This window comes from Epargyreus clarus, unplaced genomic scaffold (genome assembly GCF_041222505.1).
Source record: "Epargyreus clarus isolate Ecla_fem2 unplaced genomic scaffold, WU_Ecla_fem_2.2 ptg000006l, whole genome shotgun sequence".
Lineage (NCBI taxonomy): Eukaryota > Metazoa > Arthropoda > Insecta > Lepidoptera > Hesperiidae > Epargyreus > Epargyreus clarus.
The window spans coordinates 11,124,503-11,139,187 of NW_027332214.1; the positions used below are offsets into that span (position 1 = coordinate 11,124,503).

The following is a 14,685-nucleotide window of genomic DNA, read 5'->3' on the forward strand; positions in this document are numbered from 1 at the left end:
AGTTGAATTAAGACGAACCAATTGACACGCCCTTATATAACAGATAATAAAGAGGGTATTTAAGCGCCACCTAGACAAAAAAATAATAATTGAGATCTTTTTACTTATTTTAACTTATATAATAACTTTACAACTTTACATCTGCTTCGATATTATACATATTCTACAAACAGAGCTAGATTTTTTTATAATCTAGGGACTTCATTCAATTTCAATAGATCAAAACAGCTGTTTGTCAAATGTCAGGTGTCTACTGTCTACTTCGACTGCAATCTTTCCAGATTCCTCCCACAACAAGTCAGAATATACATTATAAGATTATACTGTTTTAATCCTTTTTGAAGTTGCAGGTATAAAAATAAAATCCTATAGCTAAACTTTACTGAAACTTCGCTCAAAATTGGTGTTTGCTCAAAACTTTAGCAAAACTGATTACGCAAATGAAACTATAAATAACATTTCAACAACATCAGCAGGACTTGACTACAGGACATGAAGAACAATAAAGCGTACTGACCTTTCAAAATGTGCACGTTACCCCCGCCGCCGCCGCCACCGCCCCCTCCTCCTCAGCAGCTAGCCAGCATCAACACTGTCCAGGATACGTACAACGATCTTAACAGTATTTTCACTAAAGATGTGTGCGAGTGGGCATCTCACGAGCTCGCTCTGTGGGGCGCTTGCACGGCGAGGGAGATATGTTTGTATGAACCTCCTTTTCGGTTTAATTATACAAATTTCGAGTCCATATTACAAGTAGGTCCAACGTGTGGACTGGTGGCTCTGTCCATGTTCCTTAGAGGAGAGGTGTCTCCAGATAAATTATTGAATATTAGTAAGTTGGAGGGATATAGCCATAACGGGGAAATGCTAAGTTGTAAAAACATGTTAAAATTGGCGGAAAAGGCAATTAACTTGGTTGAGTTAGAGAATGTCACATGTACACTTAAGAGAGGAGGCCTGTACAAGATGGAAATCATACAGGAACTTTTAGATGGAGCCGTGTTGTTGGTGCCGTATCCTTAAATAATTGTGCATAAAAAATATTTTGTTTTCATTCTTTTGTACTATCAAATAAATTTTTATATTTTATTACATTTTAATATCATTAAAAATTAAAAAAATAATAATAGATTGTCATAAAAAGTAAGATAGTATTTGAGTTATCTGCATTAAACTGAAATGTTAGAGCAATGGTTGTTTGACTAAGGATTTCTTGGACTATAGACTGTACTAAAAGTTCCAGCTAAATAGGGGTGACTGTGTAGCACCCCTCATTCATCATCATCATTAACCCATTACTGTCCCACTGCTGGGCACGGGTCTCCTCTCAGAATGAGAAGGATTAGGCCATAGTCCACCGCACTGGCCAAGTGCGTATTGGTAGACTTCACATACCTTTAAGATTTTTATCTCTCAGCCCACCCCTATTTAGCTGGAACTTTTTGGTAAACCAATTAAGAAAATGGTGTGTATGAGTAAAATATGAGATTGTTTGGTTGTAATTAATAAAACAATATGTAAGACAATACTTATTAAAACATTATTGTCATTAATATGAGCATCGCAGTCCAACACGTAACCTACTAGATGTAACCAATTAGATCATAAATTGGCGAAAAATAATATCAGAATTGAAGAGACCTTTTGAGAACTTAGCTGACAAATATGTCGATAAAACATTAATATATAGAAATGAATATCTAGATATTTCAATCCACTAACTCAGCTTTTCAGAATTTTATTTGAGATATTGCTGAACTATTTTTATCTAATAGAATATAACCTTAGCAATTGAACCAGATATGATGCAGACTGCAATCATTACCCCTGTGAGAAACATGGCCACACTGCACACTGGGCTTTGGTGTCTGGTGTCATCATGGTTGATGATCCCGGAGAAGATTATGCTTCAAAGAAAAATAATGTTTATGTCCTTTGCAGACATGGAAAATCAAGATTTCTATCGTCTTGGCTTCTAGAAGACTTAGATAGGAGTAATAGAAATCTGTGGGAGTTTTCACCCAAGAAAAAGGAAGATGGTCTTCTATATGTTATCCCGGAAGACGGGATTGGGGGAGAGAATGGACTGCGAGACCAGTTTTTGTTATTTAAGGGTTTCTAAGTGTTAAGTGTAACTAAATACATTTATCTTTATATACATTTTGCGAATTTACACAAGGCAATGTGGATTTATCCTATGTTGTATTTATAGTCAATTTTATTCAATGTTGTTAGTTTGTGTAACTATTGAATGTCCAAAGTGTTCTCTACTCTTTTCTATCCAGTGATTTATAAAATACTATTGTATTGTTAATTACTTCTAGTCATAATAAATTTATATTTCATCTGTTAAAATATTTATAAAAAAATAACAATATGTGAGCTATACATATGTATATAAGATTTTCAGATTATTCTGTGGGAGATAGATATAAAGAATATAAAAGGCTATGTCTGAAAGGGCTTTAAATGTGTATTTTATCCTAAATAGTCTACTTACAAGTTCACAAAATCTGTTATGGTGTTCATAAATATGTAGTATATTTAAATATAATCTTGAAGTGGTAAAAAAATAAAAGCATTTACTTTGATGCAAAATTTTATTTGTACAATAAATACAAATCATACTTGCAAATTATGATAAAATAAAAAATCTCATCACTTCACTTAACAATTACAGGGAAATCAAAATTTATTAGACCCGAGTCTATTCCACAAGATATAGAACAAATACACAACTATTCCAATTATTGCACCTTCTCTGCATTAAACATTTGATAAAGAAATTGATTTATAAATTAGGCAAAACAGAAACATAAATGTAATATACCTTTGTACTAATGCATTAAATTAAGATTTTTTTTATTACTACAAGAGTCCATATTGGCCATTGACCAATACAATCCTTCGTTTCAATGGACTGCACTGTTAATTTGTTATCTTGAATATTCAAATAGAAAGTCCCGTGCCGATAGTTTTTATTAGCATTGAGCTAACAGGACTACATTTCGTGTTATCCTCAGAGGATAATGATTTACTTGTTGAGAGCTTTTAGAACAACCAAAATAACAATGTAACAACGGAATGGCCCATAATTTGTGATGAAAAACTTATTGTTCTTTAAGAAAAAGAAAATTGCATTGAATACAGACTTATAGTATATTTTTAACATAGCGAAACTCGCTCAGCATTGGCATTATGACACTACCGAAAATTAGGAAAATTAATAAAAATTGCCAAGTCAGTCAGCAGTTATGAGATCACATTGCATTAAAACATTAATACAAAATTAATAATAAAAATCGAATTACATATCACTATTATTAATATGAAGATTGAAATAATAAATGATATTGACAAAGCGATGAATTAGCGTTTGGACAGACAAATTAAATTAATATGCAATTACATAGAAATAGGAAGTTAATGAAGATATCTTAAAGATTTTGCACGTTATAGTTTGGTAAATTTTACACTTTTGTCTTTTAAAATAATTAATTTAGACAAAATGAAAACAAATATATTTTAACGTAGTGCAAAATTTTCATAGACAATCAAGATCTACATAACAAAACATACATTTTCATGTTACCAGCCACAATGTGGCTTAAAATTGACTCAAATTGGAAATCCGACAAAACGCTAAAACATCGTTTAATCGTGCACAATGCGTACCAGTCGGCTAGGCCTCTAAAGATAATGAAAATCTTGAGCTTCTTCATTGCCATACTAGTCATTATATATGATATATCATTAAGCCGTTATAACCACAGAAAGCAGACAAAGTAGAGGAGAACAGTTTTCCAAATGTGTGGGATCTTTGTAATACGACAAACGGCTATATAAAACAAAATTGTTTCCGACCAATTCTAAAATAAATATTATTTAGACATGGAAATATTACTCAGATATATATTTCGTAATATGTTTACTCATATTCATATTGCATTTGCATGTAGCCCTTCTTGGAAATTCTGTCGTTGTCTCTAGAAATTCTACTGTTGGCTCATGTTATATTGCCACAATATGACTACTTATATTCATATTGCATTCGTATGTAACTTGTTTCATTATTGGCCGTCAGTATATTTATAATATAATGGAATCCTGCCATAATATCATCCCAAATTAATGTCTGAACAGTGATTACAACAGGTTTAACAACACAATGGCACCTTTATGCATACATACACAACATCCATTATTTAATTATAGTTAATAATTATTAAGGACTTATTGTATTACTTGAATGACACACCTCAAATAATACATCTTGAGGATAATATTTTTATCGATTACATATTATAATAATTTAAACGTTGATTATGATATTCTTGTTGGACTTAATTATACGCATATAAATTTATAACTAAAACGGTACATGGAGTACTTTTAATATTTGGATTATACATGTCCTCAAATGAATAGTAAGAAAAAGGAAATTATTTAATTGAATCCCATTATACATTATTTCAAGTCATATACATTCTGAGAAATTACATTAGTAATATTAGTTATATAGAATAACATTAATAACATTATCATAATTCAATATGTATTGGTATTGCCGATCATAACTATGATTATCATTTTAATAATAAGAACATGGAAGATTGTTTGCGATGTAAAAAAATAATTAACAGGCTTTTCACTTGACAAACACAACCGCCACCGCGGTTTACGCGGTTCCACTTATTTATAAGAGTTACCTAACAGGTGGAATAAATCCGACACCCGAATTATCATAATATTGCCGTTGCCGCGACGATCATGAATATTGCCGTAGAGTCTATGGCAATATTTTATCTACGGCGAAGATAATTACATTTTGAACATGACAAAGCGATTGCAGTCTTGTTAAACGGCAACTTGTAAGTTTATGTCGTATATATTTACAAGTAGATCGCTCTTACAATTAAATATGTTATTCAAAATGACAAACTTAAAAGAACTTAAAGCACAGCCAAGAATATATAAAAACTATCAAATTATAAAGAAAGATATTCCACATTACAAAGTTTATAACTTCAACTAAACAATATAGATAGATGTACAAATACTGCAATACATAAAACATTGAATTTTAAAGAATTTTTGTTACTACATATATTTTATACTTTAGTAATTTCGATTATTGATTCAATATTCCACTTCACTTTACAACGTTAAGAGATTTTTCTTTTCTTTCTACTGTCGAAAAAAAATAATGATTAACAATATTTTATTTCAATTGAGATGGGCACATCTCCACGATTAAAGAAATTTCAACTCAAGTTCATTTATTTATAATATCGTTTTCTCTTAAATTGATTAAAATTTGTAAAATTCTTTTATATGTGTCGGTTAACTTTACACAATTTACCAAATTTGGCACTTTGCAATTTACAAATACGGTTCAGCTCAATTGATTCAAATGGTTTTTATTGTTGTCTGATAAATAAGATAGTAAGTAAACACCTACTTACTATATACATACATTAGAAAAGTGATATCGTTGAATTTGGACGATACTATTTGCAGCTAAAATAATAATAAAAATTGTCGTTTCATATTGGCTCGGAATGAAATTCCAATTTTTTTTATCGAATTCAATTCAGTTAACATTTAACTATACATACTTTATTAATAATAATGAATATCTTTTTCATAGTATTTTGTGTACATAACGACCCCAAAATTTTTTAGAATACTCTACTTTTTAGAAATAAACTTCAATAGGCATCAATTTTGAAATAATATGTTTCACAAATGAACTAACGATCAAATATTTTTCTTGTATTGCATATTATATAATAATAATACATAGCATTATAATTGGAAGGAAATAATTTTTCTTTTTTCATAAATTTTAATATTGATATTGAATATTAATGTAATATACCGCCAGGTTTATTAAAGTCCATTATTGATCAAAATTTATCAAAACTGGTGTGTTTACGCGTTTGGACCCCCCTTACTCCCCTCCCTCCCCTTCTATAAAGGCCCAACAGAGAAGTAAGAAAAATTGAGTAGATTTTGATAAACAATTTCGTTTACAAATCATTTGACGAACCAAAAAAAATTACACTGATAGTTATTATAGCGACGAAGACATTTTAAAGATTAGAGATACGTTCAAAGATTTAATAGCTAACACGTTGCGTATTAGGCCTAAAATACTTTACCCGCTCACCGTACCATACTATGAACGTAACCGAGTTGGCGAATACCGTCTAAACATAGATCCATGTAGATATATACAAGCTGGTATTACCAAATTATTTTTGGTTTATTCTCTCATTTCAAGATATCACACGGTGAAGTTGGCGACCTTTACTTCCAAAATAGTTCACTTTCAATTTATTTTCAGAGCGAGCGGGCTCTGAAAACAGAAGAACACTACAAGCAACTACTCGAGTGAAGTAGTTTCATAGAAGCATTTTAGCAGAATTACGTCGAACATTCGTTAAGAACACTGAGATGAATAGACATAAAGGTATATTAGATTACAAGACTGTACCAAAGCTATCTAGTAAAAATCTACGGAGACAAACCATTTGTATACTAAACCGACTCACGCTGCACATATAAAAAAATACAAAAATGTCCCGACGTTGCGTTGTGTTCGCCTTACGATAAAAAAACTGCATTCACGAATCACAGATTAAATAAAAAATAATCGTGCCTTCCGCACCCAGCCGGGTTAGCATGTGAGAAGACGAGATAACACAAACACTCACATTGGCGAATATTCGTCTTATCGCGTTTCATCACGCGAGTGATTTCGCACGATCCTACGCTGATATGTGCCGACAATACTCCATAAAATTCGGTTTATTACTCTACACCGATACATAACCTAAACTACCTACATACATACTGGAAATGTCACGAACCATTATTTCTCGATATATAATGAGTACACGAAATATCTATAATACGTTAACATTAAATACATAACTAACTACTATGAAATGACTATGATGAATAGTTAACGTTGAATATTGAGCCTTTATTATGCGGCTTGAATACACGTTGTTTATACATAGGTCTTCATGAGATGAGTGTGAAGTTGATGGCGATTGTATTCTAAATAGAGGGTAATAGTCAATAATGGAGAGGGTATTCCCATGTCGATAGTAGCGCCACCAATGCCACAGTATTGACGTCGTGTAAAATGACAGTTATCAGACTCAGACCTCATATTCCTTTGGCACATACGACGGAGGCGGCATCTACATTATTTTTAAGCACTCTCCCCATTATCACTATTTTTCTTGTAGTAATCATGCATGAGAGCCAATGCAAGGTTGAAAGCCCGAAAATGGTTGAAAGAAGTGGCAAGGAATATGTTTATTTTTATTTTCATAAACAACAACAATGACGAACTACTGTTTTTAATTTCATAGACAAATATGGTATCCCGTATTTATATAAATCGTTTCACGTCACAGTAATAGTCACACAATATTTTTGATACATTTATAGTTTTCTTCTTTATATAGTGAATGTTTGTTTTTAATTCCACTCCGATATTATTTCATTGATTAGTTAATTGTTAATTTCCATATTCCATATTTCCAAATATCAAATTTGTCAATGAAATTATAAAGTCAGTAACACAAAAATATATTATGTAAAAAATATTACACATGGTTGGCATATTTAAAATTTTATCGTACATTTACTTAGCTCTTTCATATACTCGATGTATGAAAGTTACAACAAACATTACAACGTGGCGCTAGTAGCGTACATGCTTCTAATAATCGAAAAAGGACATACATTCGTTGCCTTATTATCTAACAGTAGTAAGAGCAAAGACAGGCTACAACATCATACTAAACCACCATTCATATTCCACGCCTCATTCGCGACCAAACGTTATATAAAATGTAAAACTAACAAACCGTATACGGAGATAATAATATTGCATACGAATACACTTTGTACTACACGACAACCGCTCGGAACCACTAAAACGAACGAATATTCAAGACACATAACGAAGATCTCACTACGCTCTAATAATAATCATGGCAGCTCGATAGCGTACAAACATACATTACAATAAATATGGGTTTAAGTAAACACTACATACATTCGACTCGAGAACAACGTCAAACGAATAAAAACTGACACTATCGGATTAGAGCCTCGTTTTGCGGGCGTTTCGACGTATCGCATCGCCGGTAGGTGGCGTTGGGGCCAACGGGCCAAGCGAAGCGGGCGAGCGGGGGCGGAGCCCTAGGTCTCCGCGGGCGCGAGCGGCGCGCCGCACGTGGCCACGGGGAAAGTCTTCACGTGTGTCTGCCACTGGGTCGACAGCTGGAAGAACTTCACGCCGTTCCATTCCGTGCCGTCGATGTATACTGTTTGGGAAATTACACGTTATGTAAAAAACATAAATACATTTTGTTGCCAGTAAAATTTATATCCCATTAACATATTTCGGACAGTAATAATATTAAACCTCTCGAATAAAATATAAAAAAATGTACAATAATGCTCAAAGATTACGATTACAATTACAAATGTTTTATTGAATCCTTGAATAGGTATTGGGAAATAAGGTTTTTTAAAATATCTTTTTTCATTCGTTTTTAGCAGTACTTTCAGCTCCGCGTTGAATATTTGAAAATATTTATTTTGAAAAATAACAGCCCGAATGAAGCCAAAATAATCATAAGTCATTATCTTAAATCTTAATGATTAATTTAGATCTATTTTCCAAGTTTCATTTCTTATAATTATAACATACGACACATTGAAGTCTAACATTAGTATAGAATCCATTATTAATGAATTTCATACGAGAAGCGCCCTAGCACACGTACCCTTGAGTGGTGCGTTGTGCGAGCCCTTTGCGGAGCAGATGAGGCGCGCCACGCCCTCCACGCTCTGCGCGCGGCCCGGCTCCGCTTCGCCGCTGCGCTCCTTCTTCTTGCCCAGACGCATTACTGCACACACATGCAGAAATACATAAATAAAAATATACAAAAACACTTTCTTTTTTTATAATATACGAGTAGCAGACGAGCATGCAGTCCACCTATACATTTATATATAGATATATTTTGTACGTTTTCTGTTTCCCTTTTCTTCTTACAGATAAACGTTTTAAGCATTAATATTCGTAAATTTTAAAATTTTAACGTTTTCTGTACCTTCTTCTTTTGTACTCTCTTCTATAAGAGAGTGAATGTACCATACACGATGAAGGAATACAGAGACTGAGACAAAAGCAAGATATACGAGTAGGTGCAAAGGGAAGTACAAAGAGATAGGAGCTTAGAGAATAAAAGAAAAAAAAAACAAAGTGAACAGACAGACAAAGATAAGGTATACTGACTCTTTTGTTTCTTCTCCTTGGTGAGGTAGGTGATGGCGAGGTGGTGGTTGTGGCGCGTGACCAGCAGCGCGCGGAACGACGCCTTCACCGTCACCTTGCCGTCCGCGCCCTCCGCCGACCGCCCCGGCACCTGTACACACACATCATCAAATTGGGCAATCACGAATATATAATATATTTTAATCTCTCGCAATGAATATATCCTCTGAAGTCATTCTGTTCAAGATTTTTCAATTGACAAAAATAAGTAATAGGAATTTTCATTCTAAATAGTCGCACAAATACTGAAATACAAAAATTTTTCAGAAAAGTCGTGGTTCAGTATCTTCTTCTAAATTATCGCAAAAAAATGTTTTTGAAGTAAAAAATGGTCTCAAAATTTATTTTTCTTAAGTCTGCAAGATAAAAATATGTTAAGTATTTTTCGTTATTTCTTCGTGTGATAAAAATAAATATAGTATGCGTATATCTAAGCTAATAATTGTACTTGTACAGCGTGATGAAAAATAGTTCAAATGAAAAATGAAAAGGGTCTTGGTCATAGTCCATCGCGCCGGTTAACTACGAATTTATAGTTGTACAGATATTTTTATAGTGTGAAATTATACAAACCAGCCAGTAGTCGAGCTGCAGCTCGAGCGGCTCCTGCAGCGGCGGCGGCAGGTCCGGCGGCGCGGGCGCCGGCGTCGCGGGCGGCGACGGCCGCGCCGGCGGCGACCCGCCCTCGTCCAGCTCCAGCGACGAAGGTCCGCCCTCGCCGCAACCCACGCGCACCTCCTGTACACAACCACACACGCGCGTTATGTGACGTCAGGCGTCGCGGACGGCAAGTATGTATGCACGTATACGGGAGTAGGAAACATATCATGTGACGTCACACGTCGCGGACGGCACGTATACGTGCACGTACAGGGGAGAGGAGGGACGCGTTATGAGACGTCACACGTCGCGATAGGCACGTGTACTAGGAGATACGGGAGAAGGAGAACATATCATGTGACGTCACACGTGTACATACGGTACATATATCTTCATTCTGCTCGTACATTTGTTGCACGTTAGAATAAGTGCGTTAATAACATCGACGAAGGGAGCTCATATTATGTGACGCCACATATCGCATACGTCACGTACACCCTATGACACGCACGCGTACGTCGGAAAGGGGAATACATACGTTATCTGACGCCACACATTGTGAACATACGGCAGTTAGATTAAGTAGGTAAGTTTATAATATACGTTTTGAATCATTTACTCAATATAGAGGTATAAAAATAACCTTAATAATTATATATTGATGATTTAAAAGCATCCGACACTAACCGGATAGCCGCTAACCAGTACCTCTTTTGGCCATTCTACTTAAAGGCAGCGTAGTTAAATACACTCTGAACTTATTAATATAGACAAAATACACATAATTAGTATAGATGTACTTACAGCGATAAAGGGAACAAACGTCTGACTGGAGTCCTCATCGCCGGACTTCTCTCGGTATGCAACCATCGCTTCGCCGATCGGCACGTTGTGCACCGGTCCGATACTGTTCAAATACCTTACAAACAAAAATAAGACGACTGTAACCTACTAACAAAATAACATAATTGCTTTCTTTCTTTTTCTTAGTTTCTTTTTGTTAGTTTTTGTCAAACTGCTGTGTCAAGCTTTTCGAACTTCGTATCACATAGCACACCGTTCACATATATGTTATGATCCCGAATAGAATTACTAATACCCCTTTACACTCAAACTTCAAAAGGAACCCAGTACGACAATGGATTATGTGGGATTTTCGTCTACAAAAATTTCCTCGATGGCTTTGTTCGGCGCTACGTGAAAAACTTCAGGATCTCCAACAGAACTCACTATTACCTTAGGGTCCTTAGAATAGCCACAAACGACTTGTTATCCCGATGAGATCAACACGAATTGAACACGTCGGCTATATCACATCCTTCTTAGCCCTAAACTAGATAGTAAGCTGTTAATATCTGAATCAGTAATGCTCCTATTAAAAAAACCATCAAAGGTTTCACCAATTTTAATATGAAAGTACGTCCACCAACCTGGCGATCCTCGACGACATCTCAGCGATATCGTTCATGGGCATATCGTTCGCGCGCTCGCACAGCGCCGCCCACGACTCGCTCGCGAACAGCCCCGCGTACGCCGCGTCCGCCGCGGACAGGTACCGGGAGATCGTGCACGGACCTGCGGGTAGAGTTGCTAATATTAATTACGTAAGTAAGAGATTTGGGAGTTGACACACACATTGTATTATAATTGAGTTTAATGAGAGGTTTAATACTACAGTAGGTCAATTTTGTTTTAAGGGTGACACCTATAAAACATAATTTTGAAATTAAAAATTAAATGTATTTATTATATCCCCCTCCTCCTTGTAAACAATTGTTCCTCTTCAAGACTGAACCTATCAGAGTATAAGACAGCCGAAATACCTATTTGAGAAAGGCTGGATGGACTTCGAAAATAGTTAGGTCCGCAAACTTCCCTACCACGAGCGAAGGCGGGCCATCTAAGAATAGGCATCGGTGCACATATTTCTCCCCTCCGGTTAATAATTTTTGTCCTGCTAGAGCGTTAAACTCGTCACCAAAGTGAGTTGAAGCTATAAAAAAGCAAGATCGACCAGTGGGCACGATGTAGAAGCGCAGCGGCGGTGCGTCGTGCGGGCGACGCGCGGCCAGCTCCACGTACGCCCGCAGCGCGCTCGCCGCCGCCGCCTCGCCGCCGCACACGCACACGCGGAATGTACGCCGGCTGCCCCTATATAGAAATGTATATTTTGAAGTGTACGGTGCTTTGTTGGCAAGAAGATTTCATTGTTTATTTATAAATGAATTTACAAAATTTGATTTTTAATGCTAATTTACTTCATTTGATAGATATGTGCGTGACACATGAATGAACTTGCTACAGTATTTTAACGACATGCGTGCAGGTGGCATGCGTGTGAATGAGACATGCGTGAGACAAATTTAATAGATGTGTTCTAACGTAGGTAGTTAATATTTTTTCACACGGATTGGTCTAAATAAATATAAACTTTTTTATTCAAATTATGTACTCATTGAAAATTATTAGCTTAAAATTAACATTATTATGAATTATTATCCAATATACGTATTCATACATAACTTTAAATAATTCGTAATTAGTTATACCCCAATTTTTAACAATTAACAAAAACTTTTAGGAAAAATATTCACAATTTGAAACTGTGCAAGTTTATACCCCCATTGTTAACAATTAAAAGAGTGTTAAGGAACAAAATATTCAAAATATGAAACTATGCAATCAATCAACAAACACAACAACAGTATACTGACTGTTTGGCGGCGCGCGCGAGCAGCGTCTGCAGCAGCGCGCGCAGCGGCGGCTGGTGCGGCGCGTGCGCGAGCAGCGCGGGCACGCCCAGCGCGTGCAGCGCGCGCGCCGCGCCGCCCGCCGCCACGCCCACGCACTCCGGCGCGCCCTCCTCGCCCAGCACCGCCGACACCTGCTCCGCGACCGTGCGGCGCGGCTGCATGGGACAAATGTCTTTGTTAGTTGGGAGCTCGTCGCGTCACATATTTTTAACTCATAAGAACGGCGCACGAATAACTTAAACATCTTTAAAATTTGACGAACGTCACATGTAATCCAAAATGGCAGCATAACTAAAAGGGAAATAAATACGAGGCTGTTTCGAATTAAGTAGCATTTGAAAGCTTATCTGATGTCAGCTACCACGTAAGGCGTGTAAGAAACTAATTAATAACATGTTATATAATGCATTTGATAAATATTTTATATCACATTAAAATTATTATGAAGTAAAACTATTATCATTTAATTTATTATAACAGAAAATACTTCATAACGTTTATATAAAATATTTACTTAATTGTAATAAATAATAATTCAGTGTTAAATTGTAGTATATGGGGTAGCACGTACATTGAAGCTTGGTAAGTTTCCACTATATGAGTTTAACTTACCAAAGATAACAGATAAAGGGAAAATTAAAAGTACGGTAACACACCTCGAGCGTGGTCGGGCTCTGCGCGGGCAGGTCGTGCGCGGAGACGGGCCGCTCTGCGCATATCACGAGCGAGTTCTTCTTGCGCGCCGCCGCCGCCGGCGTTAAGTTGCCGCCGCTCGTTGCGCTTCGGAAGAGACGAGAGCGCTTGTCTTCCTGTTATGTACAATGGGAGTTTCATTATGATCCATGGAGCAGCGCCGAGTTATTGGAGTTGCGTCGAGAAATACGTCGAGCTTCCGTCAGATGCGGAAAAAATAATACTTAAATGTATGAAACAATAATGTAACTGTGCATTTTTTTTAATTTCTCAATAAAATGTATGGCCCTTTAATTTAAAAAATCAGGTACCTACTTTGTTTAATTTTCACACTCCTTCCAAAGCACTAACATTTTATTCTTTGAGAACAATATCTAACAACTACCTTCAACATTCCAATCTAACCAGAAAGAAAATTTAAAAAATCCATTTTCATTCTATTTACCTTATTTCTTAGCAGTACAGTAGTCCATAAGTAGTAGTATTCTTGTAGCATCCGTTTCTAAAATAAGGCAATTATATACCTTGATCTCGTTAGGCGGCGAACTGGACACAGAAGCGCCCGAGACCGGCGCGTCGAGCGTGGCGTCACCATCACTATTCCCCTCGCTGCCGCGCTCGTCGCCCGCCGAGCTGCGCACCGCCTCCGATTCTGCGGGTCACATCGCTCGTATAATTACGACGAGCTCACTTTGGCCAATTACGACGTCACATTGACCAATCGCGAGCTCATATTGACCAATGACGACGCCATATTGGCCAATCGCGAGCTCACATTGACCAATAACGACGTCATATTGGCTAATTACGAGCTCAATTTGTCCAATTATAGTGTCACATTGGCCAAACGTGACAGCAGAAGGTTCATGTCTGTGGATAAGATGCGGACTACGGAGAGGACTACTTTAATGTTTTTCTTATTTAACTATTTTTCCTTATTAAGATTTGTATACTATAAACTCCATAATTAAAAATTAACGGTTAAGTATTCAATTACATATTCATTATTTGTATGTCGTTGTTAACAAACCAAAAACTTGACACAATCAATTTAGGATGTACCTGGAAGAAGTGAAAAGTCAGAAAAACATTGTCATTTCAACAAAACTGTCAAACACGAATACAAATTACTTCACATGCGTATTTAATCTCTTGACACGCTATGACCTTTGGAAAGCGGTAATAATTTATTCAAAATGATTTAAATTATGTATTTCAATATGTTTGTTGTTTATCAGTGTAAAAATCTGATTGGAAAAGGGATTT

At 36.0% G+C, this 14,685-nt stretch overlaps 2 protein-coding genes across 2 annotated transcripts in view; one reads left to right on the forward strand and one right to left on the reverse strand.

The window, feature by feature from the left end:
- Nucleotides 1–229: 229 nt before the first annotated feature.
- On the forward strand, nt 230–2,594 carry LOC140742960 (actin maturation protease). Its single transcript, XM_073074071.1, has 2 exons — nt 230–1,016; nt 1,804–2,594. The coding sequence occupies exons 1-2, from the start codon at nt 526–528 to the stop codon at nt 2,123–2,125; spliced, it is 813 nt and encodes a 270-aa protein (XP_072930172.1). The 5' UTR covers nt 230–525; the 3' UTR covers nt 2,126–2,594.
- Nucleotides 2,595–7,563: 4,969 nt separating this feature from the next.
- The window catches only part of KrT95D (phosphofurin acidic cluster sorting protein KrT95D), a 154,746-nt gene continuing 147,624 nt past the window's right edge, over nt 7,564–14,685 (reverse strand). The window contains exons 10-19 of the mRNA XM_073074074.1: nt 13,944–14,071; nt 13,383–13,535; nt 12,688–12,881; nt 11,988–12,124; nt 11,404–11,548; nt 10,778–10,892; nt 9,947–10,111; nt 9,335–9,464; nt 8,820–8,942; nt 7,564–8,354 (exon numbers count right to left, since the gene is read on the reverse strand). Coding sequence (XP_072930175.1) covers nt 8,230–8,354; nt 8,820–8,942; nt 9,335–9,464; nt 9,947–10,111; nt 10,778–10,892; nt 11,404–11,548; nt 11,988–12,124; nt 12,688–12,881; nt 13,383–13,535; nt 13,944–14,071 — 1,415 coding nt within the window. The 3' untranslated portion in view covers nt 7,564–8,229. The remainder of the gene's footprint in view (nt 8,355–8,819; nt 8,943–9,334; nt 9,465–9,946; nt 10,112–10,777; nt 10,893–11,403; nt 11,549–11,987; nt 12,125–12,687; nt 12,882–13,382; nt 13,536–13,943; nt 14,072–14,685) is intronic.